The 16569-nt window shown below is 37.3% G+C and overlaps 1 protein-coding gene across 9 annotated transcripts in view; it reads right to left on the reverse strand.

Moving 5' to 3' along the window:
- LOC118191961 (uncharacterized) overlaps positions 1-16569 on the reverse strand; it is a 226802-nt gene that overhangs the window by 130586 nt on the left and 79647 nt on the right. For all 9 annotated transcript variants that reach the window (XM_085820099.1, XM_085820096.1, XM_085820092.1 and 6 more), the window contains exon 3: positions 2711-2846. In XM_085820099.1, coding sequence (XP_085676225.1) covers positions 2711-2846 — 136 coding nt within the window. The remainder of the gene's footprint in view (positions 1-2710; positions 2847-16569) is intronic.

A 16569-nucleotide genomic window follows, 5' to 3' on the forward strand; every position in this document is an offset into this window, starting at 1 on the left:
GTTTGTAAATGTATAGTGTCGGTGTTGGCATGATGGAATTCTAAATAAGCGGCGAGCCGAAAGTCCTCTCGTGTGGTTTGGTGGAAGGGGAGAAGGGAAGGAGACCCTCGGAGCCGTCCTCCCGGGTGCTTTCCATCAAAATTGGAGGCGGAACTGAGCTAAATCGCATTGTCACCTGAATGGTGCTCAAGGCTGTTGCCAACGGCAGGCGTAATCTAGCGTTCCTTGCCAAGAGGAATTTCGTAGGCTTGGGCTGACTACGCCAGACAAGTGAGCAAGCATAAGCAACAACAACAACAAGCTTGCAGCTAACTTACTTGCAGCAACTTTTCTAAAATAGTTTCGCTAATTTCATTCACGTTTTGAGCATGCCATTTTGATTTAAGTGAGTGAGCCCGGCCAATTTCTAAAAATCGCTTTTGCCTAAATTGTTAAGACGCGTGTTGGAAACCAGTTTGGCCACGATGTGTTAAAAGCAAAGATCCTATTATCTCTAATATAACCGAATTTCCTAGTATCATTACAAAGGCCCACACAACTGGTGGAGAAGGATTTGATGATTTATCGTTTGTAGATACTGATGAATTGTTGATCAATAAAGCCCTAAGCGATGAGGAAATATTAGAAGTTGCTATTGAGACTTCTAATGCGACAAAATGAACGTAGAGATTATGAAGAAAATGATCCAGTTCTAAATCTAGATTTAATAAAAAAAAAAATCTAAAATTGGATGGAAAATTAGGTAATCAATTTGTCAAACGTGGCCTTAATGAGGAACGTGTTGGGAAGTTCCAATGTGAACTGAAGTTGTTGTCAGCCTCCTTGTAGAGAATTAATGACCGCCTAATCAAAACACGATCATAACGATTAATAATTGAAATCGTTGGTAAAACCGGTAAAATATCAGTACTAGAGAACACGCGTATTGATTTTGCTCAAAAGATCACAGAACGAATTTCATTAGTACAGACAGAAGTCGAGGCCCATAACATTTGTATTTATATCTGTGATATTTCATTCATATATAAACATATGGGCCGCCGTGTATAGTCAGTGAAAATGAATAAAATCTTGTTACACGTGAAACATTTTTTGCTATTGTTGTTTTTCATGAAGAACGTTTTTTCATTTCAAATGTATATATTACATATTAATGATGTGCATTTTGTTTAAACAAGATAATAAACCTAAAATGAATATCTTCAGATTTTTCTAAAAATAATTTTTGCTGATTTTTTACCTACGGTTGCAAAATGTCCAGCTGTGGTGAGATAGCTTCCCCGCAAACCGGGTTAGGGTTTCCAGATTTGGAGCGAAATCGCCCAATTGGCGAAAAAATTGGCGATATGCCATAGACTTAGCGAGAACATTCTAGAACTCATTCTTAGCCGTTTTCCTAGGGAATGTTCTCGAATGTAGTTTAAAGCTATATACTATACCCTGCCTGTAAGCGGAGAGAGTAGTGTAGTATCTTGAATTTAATAGTATTTTAAGCAGTAATAGTGTCTTGATTTCCGAGGTTAGCTTGAGAGCGATCGAAAGTGTCGGAAGCTGTACTTTAGTGCTTTGCCGTGAAGCTGTCTTCACCGTTATAGTCTGAAGGCTGTGTTGCTGATTGTATCAACGTGTTTGTCGTAGTTTTTTCGACGACTATAAAGGTGGCTTTAGAACTGTCCTGTGTAATACTGGCGAATAAATTGTGTTTTAATTCTTCATCAAGTGTCGTCATGAATTACTCGAAATTCACAAACTCACAGAAAGCAACAATACAGAACCAATGCTCTTTACTCTTATCCGCTACTTTTCACAGATATAACGTCTTTTTTACACGCATTCTTCACAAACATATGTATCATGTAAAGAACACAATAAGTTATTCCGTCTTCTACTTTGAAAACAACATACTCTCAATTTAAGAAGAAACTCTTTTAAAGTTTACGTTGGTTATACTGATATAAAAGTACTCACGCATTTTTCTTTCCAATTAGCATTAATAAAAATGTTAAAATAATAAATAAAAGCTGTAAAAAGAAATTTCCACATTTAATTCCCTCATACTCTATAACATGAAAGGAATTTACACATACAGTAACCATAGGAAACAATTGTTTAAATTATAGGATTTGTATTCCTTCTAATTTCAAGAATTACTACAGATACTCAGACAGTAAACGTAAATATTTCAAATTTTGAATTGCTTTAATATTATATTACCAATCTCTGCAAGCTATTAAATTTAGAATCCATCTTAGAAGCAATAAAAGCACATGTAAAGAAACATCTGTCATTTTTTCAAAACTTATGATGACGCAATATCCATAAAAATGTTATTCACTGAATCTTTGAACTCTAAGAAATAGGTTGGGATAAAAATATTTTCAAATAATCAACATAGGAATTATTTTAAAGCTCAATCCACAAATAATGTCAAGAGAAATACTTTCTTACGGCGTAACTAGTTAAAACATAACTACATCATCAAATGAATGAAAACAATGTAATTAAATCCTGTTTTGACCTATATGCATTGATAAGTAATCTCCACCACTCTAAGAACGTCTATACAAGGTCTAAAGACATGTTAACAATTCTTCGTCAACACTGACAACATCCCAAGTCAAATACTTCAGAAGTGACTTTTCAAGATTCATTTAAGGTAAGAGAACTGGAAAAACAAATTATTGTACGAGTGTAGAGACGCTCTACTCACCGAAAGTGGAAGGTAAAGTGATGTCTGCAGGTCCTGGTGTCTGCCACTCACCGGCTATGGGCCCCCTTCTTTTGGTGGGAGTCCAAGGTTTTTGCTGAACCTTGAAGGGGCTATGCTGTTCAACGGAGTAACCGTTCTGCAAACAGAAAAATATAAAGAAATAAATGGAAATTTTTGAGTAAGTTTATTTTTTTAAACAAAAGCTAGTTTCGACACCGTATTATCTAACTCAGAAGTCGAAAAAATTTAAAAGCTCAAGAAAGTTCAAAATCCGCTACTTTTTAACAAATTTGACAAGAAGGAGAAAGTGCATTGTAAATATACAATGCTATTTGTATATTTTATAAACATTTTATTAGTGCTTTTTATATAACTTTATCAAATTTATCACTATGCGTAATTTATTAATTAAAGTTTACTTATTTTAGTATATCCCATGTACTCCCTAAAAAAACGGGGGACAGTTCTTTATCTCCCGTTCTACTAGACCGATTGACAAAATTCAGCTTGCGTTTTTCATGTCTCGAAAGCGTGGCTTAGGATATGTATTAGGTTTATATATAGCATTATTTTAATATAGGTATTTTGACACAAAATCGGACTTTTTCTGAAATGACATGCCAATTTTTTTCCAAATTACGATTCTAAGACTGAAATTATGCCAAACTACAAAGTTTTGAAAAAATCGCTCGAGTAAATTTAAAAAATTTAGCTCTCAAAATTTTACCTCCTCAATGTTAATTGAATTTGATATACCATATTTGCCGGCGTATAAGACGCACTTTTTTCCTTTAAAAGTAGGTCTGAAAAAGAGTGCGTCTTATACGCTGATACTGCGTCGTATACGTCGTTTGTGAATGTGCCAAAGTTTCATGACATGCTGTGCAAACAGAGAAAATGGTTAAATCATTTAAGAAGTACGGCATCCTGGATGGTACAGATGACAATTTGTTGTATGAGGACTCAGATGCTGATTTAGAAGAGGTTTCAAGTGACTCTTCAGCTCTGGAGATGAGTGTCTGGGTTTTGAGGAAGGAGATTAAAAGATGTTTTTTACCAGATAGATTGGTTGTATTACTTTATATTTAAAATATTGTAAATTCATTATAATGATCAGTATTAAAATTTTATCCTTCAAAAATGAGTATAAAAAAGGGAGGTGCGCCTTATAGGCCGGTGCGTCTTATACACCGGCAAATCTATTTATTAATATATCTTTTTTAATTAAACTTATTTAATTCTTCCTTTCACATTTCGAAATTTAGGTTCATTCCAAATAAAATTCGCCCACTTTTATAATTTATTTTTAAAATTTGTATTTTAAAATAATTTTTCGAAAAAGGTTTTAAATTATAACCCATAAAAGTTTTGCCATCAACTTAAAGTCGATATATTTCTAAGCATGCATGCAAAAAATTAGAGTTTTTTATTCAAAATTTCCTTAGATATATGTGAATTTACATATTGGCGCGTTTTGAAATTCGGCGTATTTATTATAAGCGATAATAACGAAATTGTGGTTTACGGGCGTTGTTAAAATTATTTTAAATTATGAACCATGACTTTTTGCCGCTCGTGGACAATTAAGAAAAAGGGAAGGAAAATAGTTTGCTATAAATTAAGAAGTTCGCCAAGTGAATTATTCTTGGCGCAAGCTCAAAAAAATTCGCCAAGATAAATTTATCTCTAAATTTCTTACCAAAAATTACAAAATTTAATATATAGGCATAATTTGAGTCATAGAAATCGAAATATGAAAAAAAAAAGTGGTATGTTATTTCAGCAAAAGTCTGATTTTGTGTCAAAATACCTATATAAGGTTAATGCTATAAATAAATCTAATATATGTCCTAAGTCAGGCTTTCGAGACATGAAAAAGCCCACCAGCGGCTGAGCGGTAAAGACGCTGAACACTGGTAGTTGGGTCCTAGGTTCGAATCCCGCGAAGAGGCTGGCTGCATGGGTGTTTTCGTGGTTTTCCTCATGTGTAACTTGTATACGAGCCAGTTTCCCTTAGAAAGTCCTCCACGTGTAGAACAGAAAGGGCATCCCTCCCTTTAGACAGATAGCCCTCGTGTGCTTTGCCATAATTAACTAATCCAATGCAATCCAATCCGAGACATGAAAATTGCAGTTTGAATTTCATCAATCAGCCCAGTAGAATGGAACCAGTAAAACTGTACCCCCCTTTTTTTTTGCTTTTGTTTTTTGGGCAGTGTATATTGTGATATGCACACACACACGCATATATATATATATAATGAATTTCGTAGGTAACTTCGGATCCTTTAGTGATTATATAGAATGAGGATTCTATAATGGTCTATATAAGTATTCTATAATGGTCACAGATATGGAAAAGAAAAACTTGCACACGTCGCCGCTATTTTTGACGATTTTGACATTTATTATTACGTTTTATTTGTTGAAGAAAGCGTTCAGAAGCACAATCATGTGGAAACATTGTCATGGGTGCGATGTGCACCTCGCATTTTTGTATAGCTGATATTTCAGATAATGGTCGATAGACAGCACAGCCACGCGACACGTCTGAACAACAGTAAGGCAAAGTAAGTGCGCATCCAGAAAAATAGTCAGAAGTTTATCTGATTGGATAAGAGCTGTCATATTATAGGATTGCATAAGCATGAAACGATTTAATTTTGAAAGACGCAGTCCAGGAAAATTATTACAAACTTTTCTATTTTTAGAACAGAAAGGGGAAATACACAAATTAAAATGAGTAACTACAAGGCTATTGTTAAATTAAGTTATAAGTTTTGTATACTTATTGTGTGATAGTTATTACCATCTTTTATATAAATGTAGAGTAAATATGTATGTTGTAAAATAAAAGGATACTCAGGATTATTAAAATTTGCTTCATTTTGCAACTTTCCTGCACATTCGACTAATATGAAAGCGTCATATTTTTTAAACAATTTGATTTAATTCGGATTTTCCTTAGTAAGAACAGCTAAGGTCTCCACTCAGATCACAATAATGTGATTTCACCATATTATTATGTATCTATTTTTTTATTAAGAAAAGCAGTTGTATTTGCAGCATAACTATGCGTATTTCTCATTCATGCAATGGCTTCAAATCTGCTTTTTAAGTAAAAAGCTTTTAATAAAACCTAAACTGTAATTTTTGGACTACAGTGCATTTCAAAAGGATTGGATTCAATTGTAATATTTCTTCGATGATGTCAAAGCAAGTGACAGCTATCTGCTTTCTGAGAGAAACAGACTCGTATTCATGTTGCACGCATGGAAAACTAAGAAACCTCGCATGCAGCCAGAACCCGAGTTGAACTAGTAATTTTCAGCAATCTTAACGCTCGGCCACTGGGGGGAGGGGAGAGTTATACCTTTGAAAGGCAGTGTAATACTTAAATATCGATGCATTCACACACACACACACACACAAAAAAAAAAAAAAAAAAAAAAAAAAAAAAAGAAGAACCTACACAAATTATAAATTATTATGTTTATTTAGTTTCTAAGTATATTTCACATATTCAGGCAAAAAGGAGTTATATCAAGGCTATTTTACAGGAAGTTTCTTCCTAGAATAAAAGCGTTTTGCATGAATAAGAAACTAAAATTAGCTTTCAAGAGCTTCTTTGAATTCCTTATCACATTAATGAAAAGCGATGAGCCACTGATATGAAAAGTATGAAGCAAGCTTTACGAGCCTTAACACGAATTTCTGAAAAGCACTTCAAACCCGCATGTTTATCGCGTAACGTCTGGTTCTTTACATTCGTCGATTCAGTTTATCGCGTAACGGCTGGATTAACAAGACGTTGGCGTAACATCGCGTATCTTCACTTCTGAATGATTTATTTATGAAAGTTGTTTGCCTCTGCGAATATCTGTCTGCTCATGACATTAAATATTTATCTAAACACAATCCACCATTTATTTAAAATCCGTTCGGCAAGGCCGATCCTAACGGGGGGCAAGATGGCACAGCACATGGGCGGTCATATTTAAGGACGGCAAAATGATTATTAAACATATTAGATTTCCGTAAGAAAACGGCGACCAGTTTTAATTTGCACGTGGGCGGCCGACAGTCTACGAACGGTACTGCCGTTCGGATCTAAACTTGGTATGCCACAGAAGTGATTTTATTCAAGTAGAAGTAACTAATACTTGATATAATTAGTTTCAGGAATTAATTATATCATGCCAATTATTTTTAAATAGATTTGAATTGTAACATTCATATAATTAGTTTTTACAAACTAATGACATGTATAGCTAGTTTTAAAAACTAATTATACTATATTAATTATTTTTCTTATTAATTTTATAAGGTATTTCTCCCACCTTCTTAGCATGCCATCGTGGTGTAGTGGTTAGCACGCTCGACGCGTATGCGAGAGGTCCGAGGTTCGAGCCCGGCAAGGACATTGCTCCTTTTTCATATCTGTGCTTCGAAGTAACCTAATATCTCTACAGTGGCGCCCGAACTAATAAAGGTCGTGGATGATGATTCTCCACCACCAGGATTTGGCGATAGGGTCCTTTAATTCCCAGTCGCCCTTTAAAAGGGGTAGTATATAAAGTATTCCTCCCGCCTTCTTAGCATGCCTTCGTAGTGTACTGGTCAGCACGCTCGACGGGTATTGGAAAGGTCCGTGATTCGAGTCCCGGCGAGGGCATTGCTCATTTTTTATCTCACCTGCTTCCAAATGCCTAATGTTTCTACAACTTATAAAGAAATGATTATAGTATATGCCAGTTATTACGTAAATTTTATTTTCAAATAATTTCAAACTTCATTCGAGATAAAATCAAATCACCTCCGTTTAAAGAATAGATCAGCAACTCATATACCACTTATCAGAATAAGAACTGTACATTTAATAACTTGACATGGTCTTTTATTTCTCTTCATAATTCTCAGCAATGGTAAGTATTTGCTGTGCACTCTTATGTACTGATGTTATGTTCTTGTCATATGCGTTTCAGTTATGTACTTTCTGGTCACAGTCCACAAATAAAATTTCTTCCACAGAGTACGTTTCTCGTGTGGAATTGGAATTCATCTGAAATACATAGAAATCATCACTAACGTTTGTGATAAAATAAAAAATAATTACACGCAGCTGCCACATAAATGCGGCATTCTTACAACACTATCATATTTCGCCGCCCAGAGAAACTGCCTTTACATGTAACAAAATTGCCGATGTTTCGATGTTGTAGTATACAGTATGAAGATTAATTATTAAAAATGATTATCAAGGCAAAATTACATCAGGAAAACGGAAAAGGAGAAATAGATAGTTCGTATCCTACAACCGAACAATTCAAGTTATATTTTCTAAATGAAGATCTTTTAAGCATATTTTATGAATTTCGCTGTCGTTTTACATGGGGTTTACTGTACTTAGCAGCTTCAACTCAATGTATGATGTTTAGATTAATTCTTTCTTGTAGGAAACGTTTCAGTGCATTAAGCTCATGTATGTGTAGCCGTCATACATACAAAACCTGTTCTTTTTCTTGCAGAAATATTTCAAAAGTGCAGGTTTGTTTTACATTTTGGATATTTCATATTTGCTTTATATGTTAAAATAAATACATGAATATCTCTGTGAAGCATTGGTAGAAGCTTCAAAATAATCTATAAATTACAATACATACTATGACACCGATAACATATCAACAAAACAAAGCATGATTGTAAGTTCATAAGCTGTAGCATCTACTAAATTATATGCAGTTATCGTCAGCCTTTTTATAACAGATTATGAAGTAACGGGGGAAATGAGGAACCACACGTTAACCGTGTAGAGTCATTAGGATTTTTTGGAAGCAAGAGATGGGAAAAATGAGCAACGCCTTCGCCGGGAATCGAATCACGGACCTCTGGAATACGCGCCCAGCGTGCAGACACCACACCATGAAGGCAAGCTAAGAAGGCGGGAGAAATACCTTATAACCGCAATTAAAACAAATCAAATATTAATGGCACGAAATTTAAAACTATGCCTTTCTATACGTTAGACAAGAATTTGAATGCTTCTATTGCGATATTGCTATAACTAGGAGACAAATCTGAAGGATCATAGTGCATTGTATGACTATTAGAGGAGCTTCAGTCTCTTAGCTGCCAATAAATTAGAACAATTATCAGATGTATTAATTGGGATCACAAATTATACGGATAATGCCTCTCAAACGGTAAGGGAGGCTAGTGTGATACAAAAGAGCTCGGGTTCGAATTCCGGAAACATGGCTGTAATTTTCGGTTCCTTCAATAGGACGTAACGGTGGCCCACCTATTAGGTGCTTCCACAATCAAGTGGACACCACTTCCGGCCTTAGTAGTAGCCAAGCTTAGGTTAGCTAAATTGCCTTTTCCTCAGGGTGCCAATTATGCGTTTGCTATATTGCAAAGTAAGACAATATATATTATACTTTATCCTGTTTCATTTCAGGAAGAAATAAATACATTTTCAGTTCTGATAAACACACATACTTATTTTGATAAAACTTAAGAATGAAAATAATTTTATTTACTTAAAAAGAAGTACCCTTTTCTTAATTATTTTTAAGTAAAGTGAAACAATTAAATTAATTCTAATTTGCCTATGCACCAAATCTAAACACATAATCTTGTTTTTATTTTCGGTAAAATTAAACAACAAAAAATACAATGCATAACATAATTCTATTTAACAAATATTAAACTAAGCTGATGATAGACTTTGTTCGTTCAATCTGTTTTGAAGGAAAAAAATCACTTGTTATATTTAAGCAATAATTTGCTAACTAAGAAGAGTATGCTTAAATATTATTCGTAATTACTTGTCTATCAATATTTTTAAGCTGCATATTTACCGAAAGATAATTGATAACATGTTGCCGAAAAACTTCATATTTGTGAAATGATATTTAATAATGACATTTTGGGGAGAGAGGTTATTTTATTATGTCATAGCATGTTAGGCTATGTGCTTAAGGAGAGGGATGTCTTTGTGGAGGCTTTTCTAAGGGAACCTGGCTCGTATCCACTGATATGTGGTAACGTATTAATGATATAGAATTAAATTACAAAAGAATGATAAATATTGTTGCGTGCGTACGGGTTCGTTATGAAATGAATGCACAAGTCCGATGAAAAATGAACAAAAATTTATTATTATCACAACAAAAATGCTTAAATTTTCTCAAATTATCATGCAGTATTACAATATTTCACAGTAGTTTTCTTTTAACTACTCAAATGTCAATAGAACGTAATTCAAAACAGCTAAAGAACGCTAATCCGCGAATTCGCTACAATCAACAACAGTAGTTTTCTAAACAACAACAAACTAAGCAACTACTACAAACTGAGATGTTTTCCTCCTTTTATAAGATTTTAAAATCACGCGCTAGAATTTTCCAGTATTTTCTCGAAATCAAAAAGAGATATTTATTTATTTAATGCACGCGCTCTTGTATTTTCAATTTTCCGGCTTAGCTTTCTTTTAATATTCGTCACGCGCTGCACTGCGCGAGAAATAAAACCATTTAATTTCTAATTGAACTAACATTAGCTTTTTAAATACCAAATTCGTAACACTGCCCCCTTCCCAAGGACTGCACGTCCCGGGCAGTACAATCCCTGGACAGGAAGCAAAACTTACAACTGTGGCATAAATGCATTAATAAGCATTACATTACAATAATAAACAACATGAACAATAAATGCAATACATAAAACAAATCAAATGCTATCAAATACAAATCAAATACACATTTAAAAACAAAAATGGACCATGGTCTTATACTATTTACAATTATTTACATTATGTACTATGGCCATAGTAATGAGCTAACCTGTCGTAATGAACGACTTTAGGTTTAGAGTTCGAAGACTTACGAATCCGAACCACGACGTCATTCAGCCTGTTTAGGACTGTGTACGGCCCATCCCAAGGTGACTGTAATTTCGGACAAAGTCCTTTCCGTCGAGTCGGATTCCACAACCACACCTTGTCTCCTTCGTGGAATTGATGTTCAGTAGCTCTTGTGTCGTATCGGGTCTTCATCTTCTCCGTCGCCAAGTTGACTCGCTCTCGTGCAAAATTGTGCATCACTTCAAACCGGGCCTGGAGATCTTGAATATATTCCTCAGACGATGAAGGAGCATCCGGAGGGCGGCCAAACAATAGATCACAAGGCAGACGAAGGTCAAGACCGAAGAGCATCTGTGATGGAGAATAGCCGGTAGTCTCGTGGACAGCACTGCGGTAAGCCAGTAAAAAGAGTGGTAATTTCTTGTCCCAGTCCTGTTGGTTTCTGGAAACCACTAATGAGAGGTTATTAAGGATGGTTCGATTGAACCTCTCTACCATGCCGTCCGACTGGGGATGCAATGGCGTCGTTTGAGTTTTGTCAATGCCAAGTAGTTTGCATAGTTCTTTGATTACTGCCGAGGCAAAATTCCTTCCCTGATCGCAATGTAACTGAAGAGGCACTCCGAACCTGGAAATCCAGTGCTGTATCATTACCTCAGCTACTGTGACTGCCTCTTGATCAGGAATAGGATAAGCTTCAGGCCACTTGGTGAAGTAATCAATGACAACGAGTATGTATTTGTTGCCATCAGCAGTTCGTGGCAGAGGTCCCAGGATGTCAAAGGCGATACGTTCAAAAGGCGCACCTACGTTGTAACGTTGCAGTCTGCCTCGGCTGCGTTTCCTCGGTCCTTTCCGACCTGCACAGGCATCGCAAGATCGGCGCCACTTTTGCACGTCATTCTTTGCATTATTCCAGTAAAAGCGCTCACGAACTCTCTGTAAGGTCTTCATAATTCCAAAGTGACCTCCTGTAGGGCTGTGATGTAGTTCTTTGAGGACATCAGGAATCCGGGATCTCGGAAGTATCAGTTGCCATCGGAACGTCTTCCCATCATCCGACTCGAATTTCCGGTATAAGACGCCGTTTCGAATGTGAAGTGAATCCCAGAGTGCCCAGTATTGTTTTGTTGTAGGACTATAGATAGAAATGTCCTGCCATGTAGGTTTTCTGTTTGATGACTCTATTAAATCAAGTATGGGTTTAATGTCGCGGTCTTCCAGCTGGTCTTTCCTGACTTCATCATCACTCCACGGGTCTCGAGCAGCCGATGTTGATGTTGTAATTTGTCTTGCGACCGGAGTCAGCAGTTCGTATTTCGCTTCCACCCTGGAACAATATCGGCAGTTTTCTTGGCAAGGTCTTCTAGACAGGGCGTCGGCGTTTCCGTGTGATGATCCCTTACGATGACGGATAGTGATGTCATATTCTTGGAGTCTCTGTATCCACCTGGCTATTTGACCCTCAGGATTTTTGAAATTTAAAAGCCACGCCAATGAGGCATGGTCCGTGCGGAGGAGGAATTTTCTCCCGTATAGATAATGATGGAAATGTTCTACAGCTTTGACTATGGCGAGCAACTCTTTCCTTGTGACACAGTAATTCCTCTCCGGTTTAGACAGGCACTTGCTCCAGTAAGCTACTACACGTTCTTGGCCGTCTATTTCTTGGGACAAAACAGCACCGACACTTTCATTGCTCGCGTCGGTGTTGAGAATAAATGGTCTGTCGAGCTGAGGATACGTCAGGATTGGAGCAGATGTTAAAGCTTCCTTTAAGTTGTTAAATGCATCCTCGCATTCCTTTGTCCACAAGAATCTTTGCTTGCTCTCTGACAGCTTGTGAAGTGGTCTTGCGATGGAAGAAAAGTTCTTCACGAATCTCCTATAGTAGGTGCAAAGCCCTAGGAAGCTTCTCAGCTGATGGACATTTTCGGGACGCGTCCAGGATTTAACCGCTGATACATTTTCAGGATCCGTGCGCACACCTTCTGCAGAGATGACATGTCCCAGGTAAGTCACTTCCTTTCGAAACAATTTGCATTTAGCGGGAGTCAGCTTCAGATTGGCCTCTTTCAGTTTCTGAAGCACCTTTCTAAGATTTTCTAGATGCTCTTCAAAACTCTTTCCGACGATGATGATATCGTCCAGGTATATCAGACAGGCTTCGTAAGAAAGGCCTTTCAAAACAGTCTCCATAAGACGTTCGAATGTTGCCGGCGCATTACACAGTCCAAACGGCATCACTTTGAACTGCCAAAGTCCTTGTCCCGTAGTAAATGCCGTCTTTTTTCGGTCATCAGGATGGATTTCTACCTGCCAATACCCACTCTTTAAATCAAGTGTTGAGAACCACTTGCTTCCAGAAAGAGTGTCTAGAATGTCATCAATTCTAGGAAGAGGGTAACTGTCTTTCTTCGTAACCTCATTCAACCGGCGATAGTCAACGCAAAATCTTGTTGAGCCGTCTTTCTTTCTGACGAGAACGATGGGAGATGCCCATGGACTCGCTGAAGGCTCGATGACATCGCCTTCTTCCATATCTTTTAACAGTGTTCGCACCTCTTCCTGTTTAGCAAACGGTAGACGTCTTGGATGTTGCTTGATCGGGGGATGATCGCCAGTATCTATTCTATGTTGTGTCAAACTAGTTCGACCCACGTCAGAAGACGAGCGGGAGAAAACAACTTGAAGATCTTTAATGACGCGATCGGCAGCATTTTTCTCTTTATCGTTTAATTGTGCATTCTGCAATAACTCCGATGTAATGCTCTCTGAGGACACGGATTCTGGGATGTTACTCTTTTTTTCAACGCTGGTTACTGGAGTACATGTTGCAACCACTTCACCTTTCTTAATAACTCTCGACTTTTCAGTTACATTGGCGACTCTCACCGGGATAACCGTTCTGGATAGGTCGACGAGTGTTGAGGCTACTAATACTCCTTTTGGGATATTACAGTTATTGGGATATTCTATGATGCCGTAGCGGAAATTTCTATTTTCGGCTATGGATCCAGGAAGTAAAATTTCTGTTCTTGCCGGTATTGTAATATAGTCTTGTGCTATGATTTTATGGACAGATTTAACTTCTTCATCATTAACGAGAAATAACGCTATGTCCTCAGATGTAGAATGCAATTCGTTATTTTTAAAATCCAAGGAAAAATTGTATTTCCTTAGAAAGTCCAATCCGAGTATGCAAGAATCAGTGATTTCTGCTACATATGCCGTGTGATGGTAAGCGGCACTTCCAAACGTGATGTTAACATTTACTTTTCCGTCGATGTCGATCTTCTCACCGGACACAGTCTGGAGGGTAACGCAGGGCGGCGTCCAGATAAGTTTGTTTCCTAGTTGTTGAGCCAAATCTTTTCGGATGATGGTGACGTTGGCTCCTGTATCTATAGTCATATTGCACGGAACTCCATTAATATGTCCTATTATGAAAAGTCCATTACTGCCGCCTCTCACTGCAGAAATCTGAAGCGCTTTAAACGGGGGCTTTTCATTATCTGGCAACCTCCGCCCCGCGAGATGGCCACTAATTAGTTTCCCTGCTGCTTGTTAGAAGCGGTCTTAACATCAGTACCCTGGGGTGTTTTGCAGTTTCGTCGTATGTGTCCTTCAGCACCGCAGTTCCAGCACTTAACGGTCGGTTTCTTCTCACCAATATTCCGTCTCAAGGCGTTCAGTTGTCTAGTTAAATCGTCAAGTCGAGCGGTGACTTGATCCCCTGGCTCCTGGACTTGAGCAGCTCTGACTGGGTGGCGGTCTCGACGAGTGGCTTGCTGGGCTGCCTCAAATTTCATGGCGTACACTAGAGCACTTTTTAAATCTTTTACATCCGCCATTCGTAGAGCTTTCTGTATTTCAGTATCTCGGATGCCGTCGATAAAGTATTGCAAGGATAGGATTTCCCTTGTTTCTGTCGGGCATTCCGAAAAGGCGAGATGGGACAGCCTTTCAACATCCGCGGCGAGCTCCTGAAGTGTTTCGGTAGGCTTCTGTTGACGAGATTTTAATTGGAGCCTGCTGTAGTCTTTTAAACACTTCTCCCCAAAGCGCAACTCCAAGGCGCCGGACAGAGCTTCGAAATCTAACCTTTTGTTTTCGGGAAGAGTCTGAAGGATATCCGCTGCGTCGGCTCTTAGAGAAGCGGCGAGATGACAGGCCTTACCTTGGGAATCCCATCCATTCGCATCCGCCACGATAGAAAATTGTGTCTTATACACCTGCCAGGAGGTCTTCCCATCATATGTGGATAGCTTCAGAGGTGGACGAGCAGGCATTGGTAAGAATTTAAAATCATCACTCCTGCTCCCTGCCGACGCTACGAATTTCTTTAAAGTATCCATTTCTTTGGCAACTGCAGAAACTCTCTCATCAATTTGTTCTTTTACAGAAGAAACTCTTTCTTCTATTTCTTCTTTCACCGAAGAAACTCTTTCTTCAATATGTGCAACTTTATTTTCAGCTGCGTCAATTCTGCCTTCCATAGCTTCAAATTTATTTTCTATTATGCAAGTAATTTCTCTTTTCATTTCTTCTTGACCAGCTTGAACGGCTTTCATTTCGTCCTTAACGGATTCCTGGCCCAATTTCATTTCTTCCTTAACGGATTCCTGGCCCAATTTCATTTCTTCCTTAAACGATGCTTGGCCAGCTTCCATCTTTTCTTGGAATGCAGCAAAAGCACTAATGAGCTGTCTCAATTGTTCTTCCATCGCTCTTGTTATTGGCATTCAAATCCCACTCCTGACACCAAAAATTGTTGCGTGCGTACGGGTTCGTTATGAAATGAATGCACAAGTCCGATGAAAAATGAACAAAAATTTGTTATTATCACAACAAAAATGCTTAAATTTTCTCAAATTATCACGCAGTATTACAATATCTCACAGTAGTTTTCTTTTAACTACTCAAATGTCAATAGAACGTAATTCAAAACAGCTAAAGAACGCTAGTCCGCGAATTCGCTACAATTAACAACAGTAGTTTTCTAAACAACAACAAACTAAGCAACTACTACAAACTGAGATGTTTTCCTCCTTTTATAAGATTTTAAAATCACGCGCTAGAATTTTCCAGTACTTTCTCGAAATCAAAAAGAGATATTTATTTATTTAATGCACGCGCTCTTGTATTTTCAATTTTCCGGCTTAGCTTTCTTTTAATATTCGTCACGCGCTGCACTGCGCGAGAAATAAAACCATTTAATTTCTAATTGAACTTACATTATCTTTTTAAATACCAAATTCGTAACAATATATAAACTCACATTGCTTCGAAAGAAGAATAAGTGACACTAGTAATTAGAGCTCTACTGCTAAGAGTTTTTTCGTCATTAAGAAATAGCGTAACATTGTTAAGAATCATCGCTTCCTTGCAATGATAAACGTATCGCTAATGAACTTTATGTATGTACGGAATGTATATTAAAGATAGGGCGGAATGTATATTAAAGATAGGGCGTGGCTGGCGATAGTTGATCGACGTGATAGTTGACCGATCAATTTATTTTATTGTTTCTTTCATGATGAAATTTTTGGTAAAATGTTTTATGTATAGCATTAAAATTCATACAGTATAACTCGCTTATAACGAATCCTGATTTAACGAGAACCCAGATTTAACGAGGAAATCAAGAACACTTGGTTGGTACAATGTTAAGTCTATGACAGCATAACGAGCAAACCCCGGTTATAGCGAGCAATAGTTTTATGATTAATTAAATTTCGATTGACTTTTCACCTCTCCAGCTCAGCTAATCCTTTCTTGAAAAAAATTGTTTAACATTCCGAAGTCAACGAAAGTTAGTGATGAGTCATAAACCCTGCGCATATGTGTCGGGCCTTTTTTTATTTTAGGAAGTGATCAGGATTCAATTTTTACCACCTAATTCTACAAATCTTATCCGGCCTATGGACCAAGTGATCATCAGAATGTTTAAATCAAACTTTCGTAAGCACTTGATTTTGATGCTTCTCGA

The sequence above is a fragment of the Stegodyphus dumicola genome, chromosome 7, assembly GCF_044657685.1.
Source record: "Stegodyphus dumicola isolate Sdum_Otavi_A_Nest chromosome 7, ASM4465768v1".
NCBI classification, from domain to species: domain Eukaryota; kingdom Metazoa; phylum Arthropoda; class Arachnida; order Araneae; family Eresidae; genus Stegodyphus; species Stegodyphus dumicola.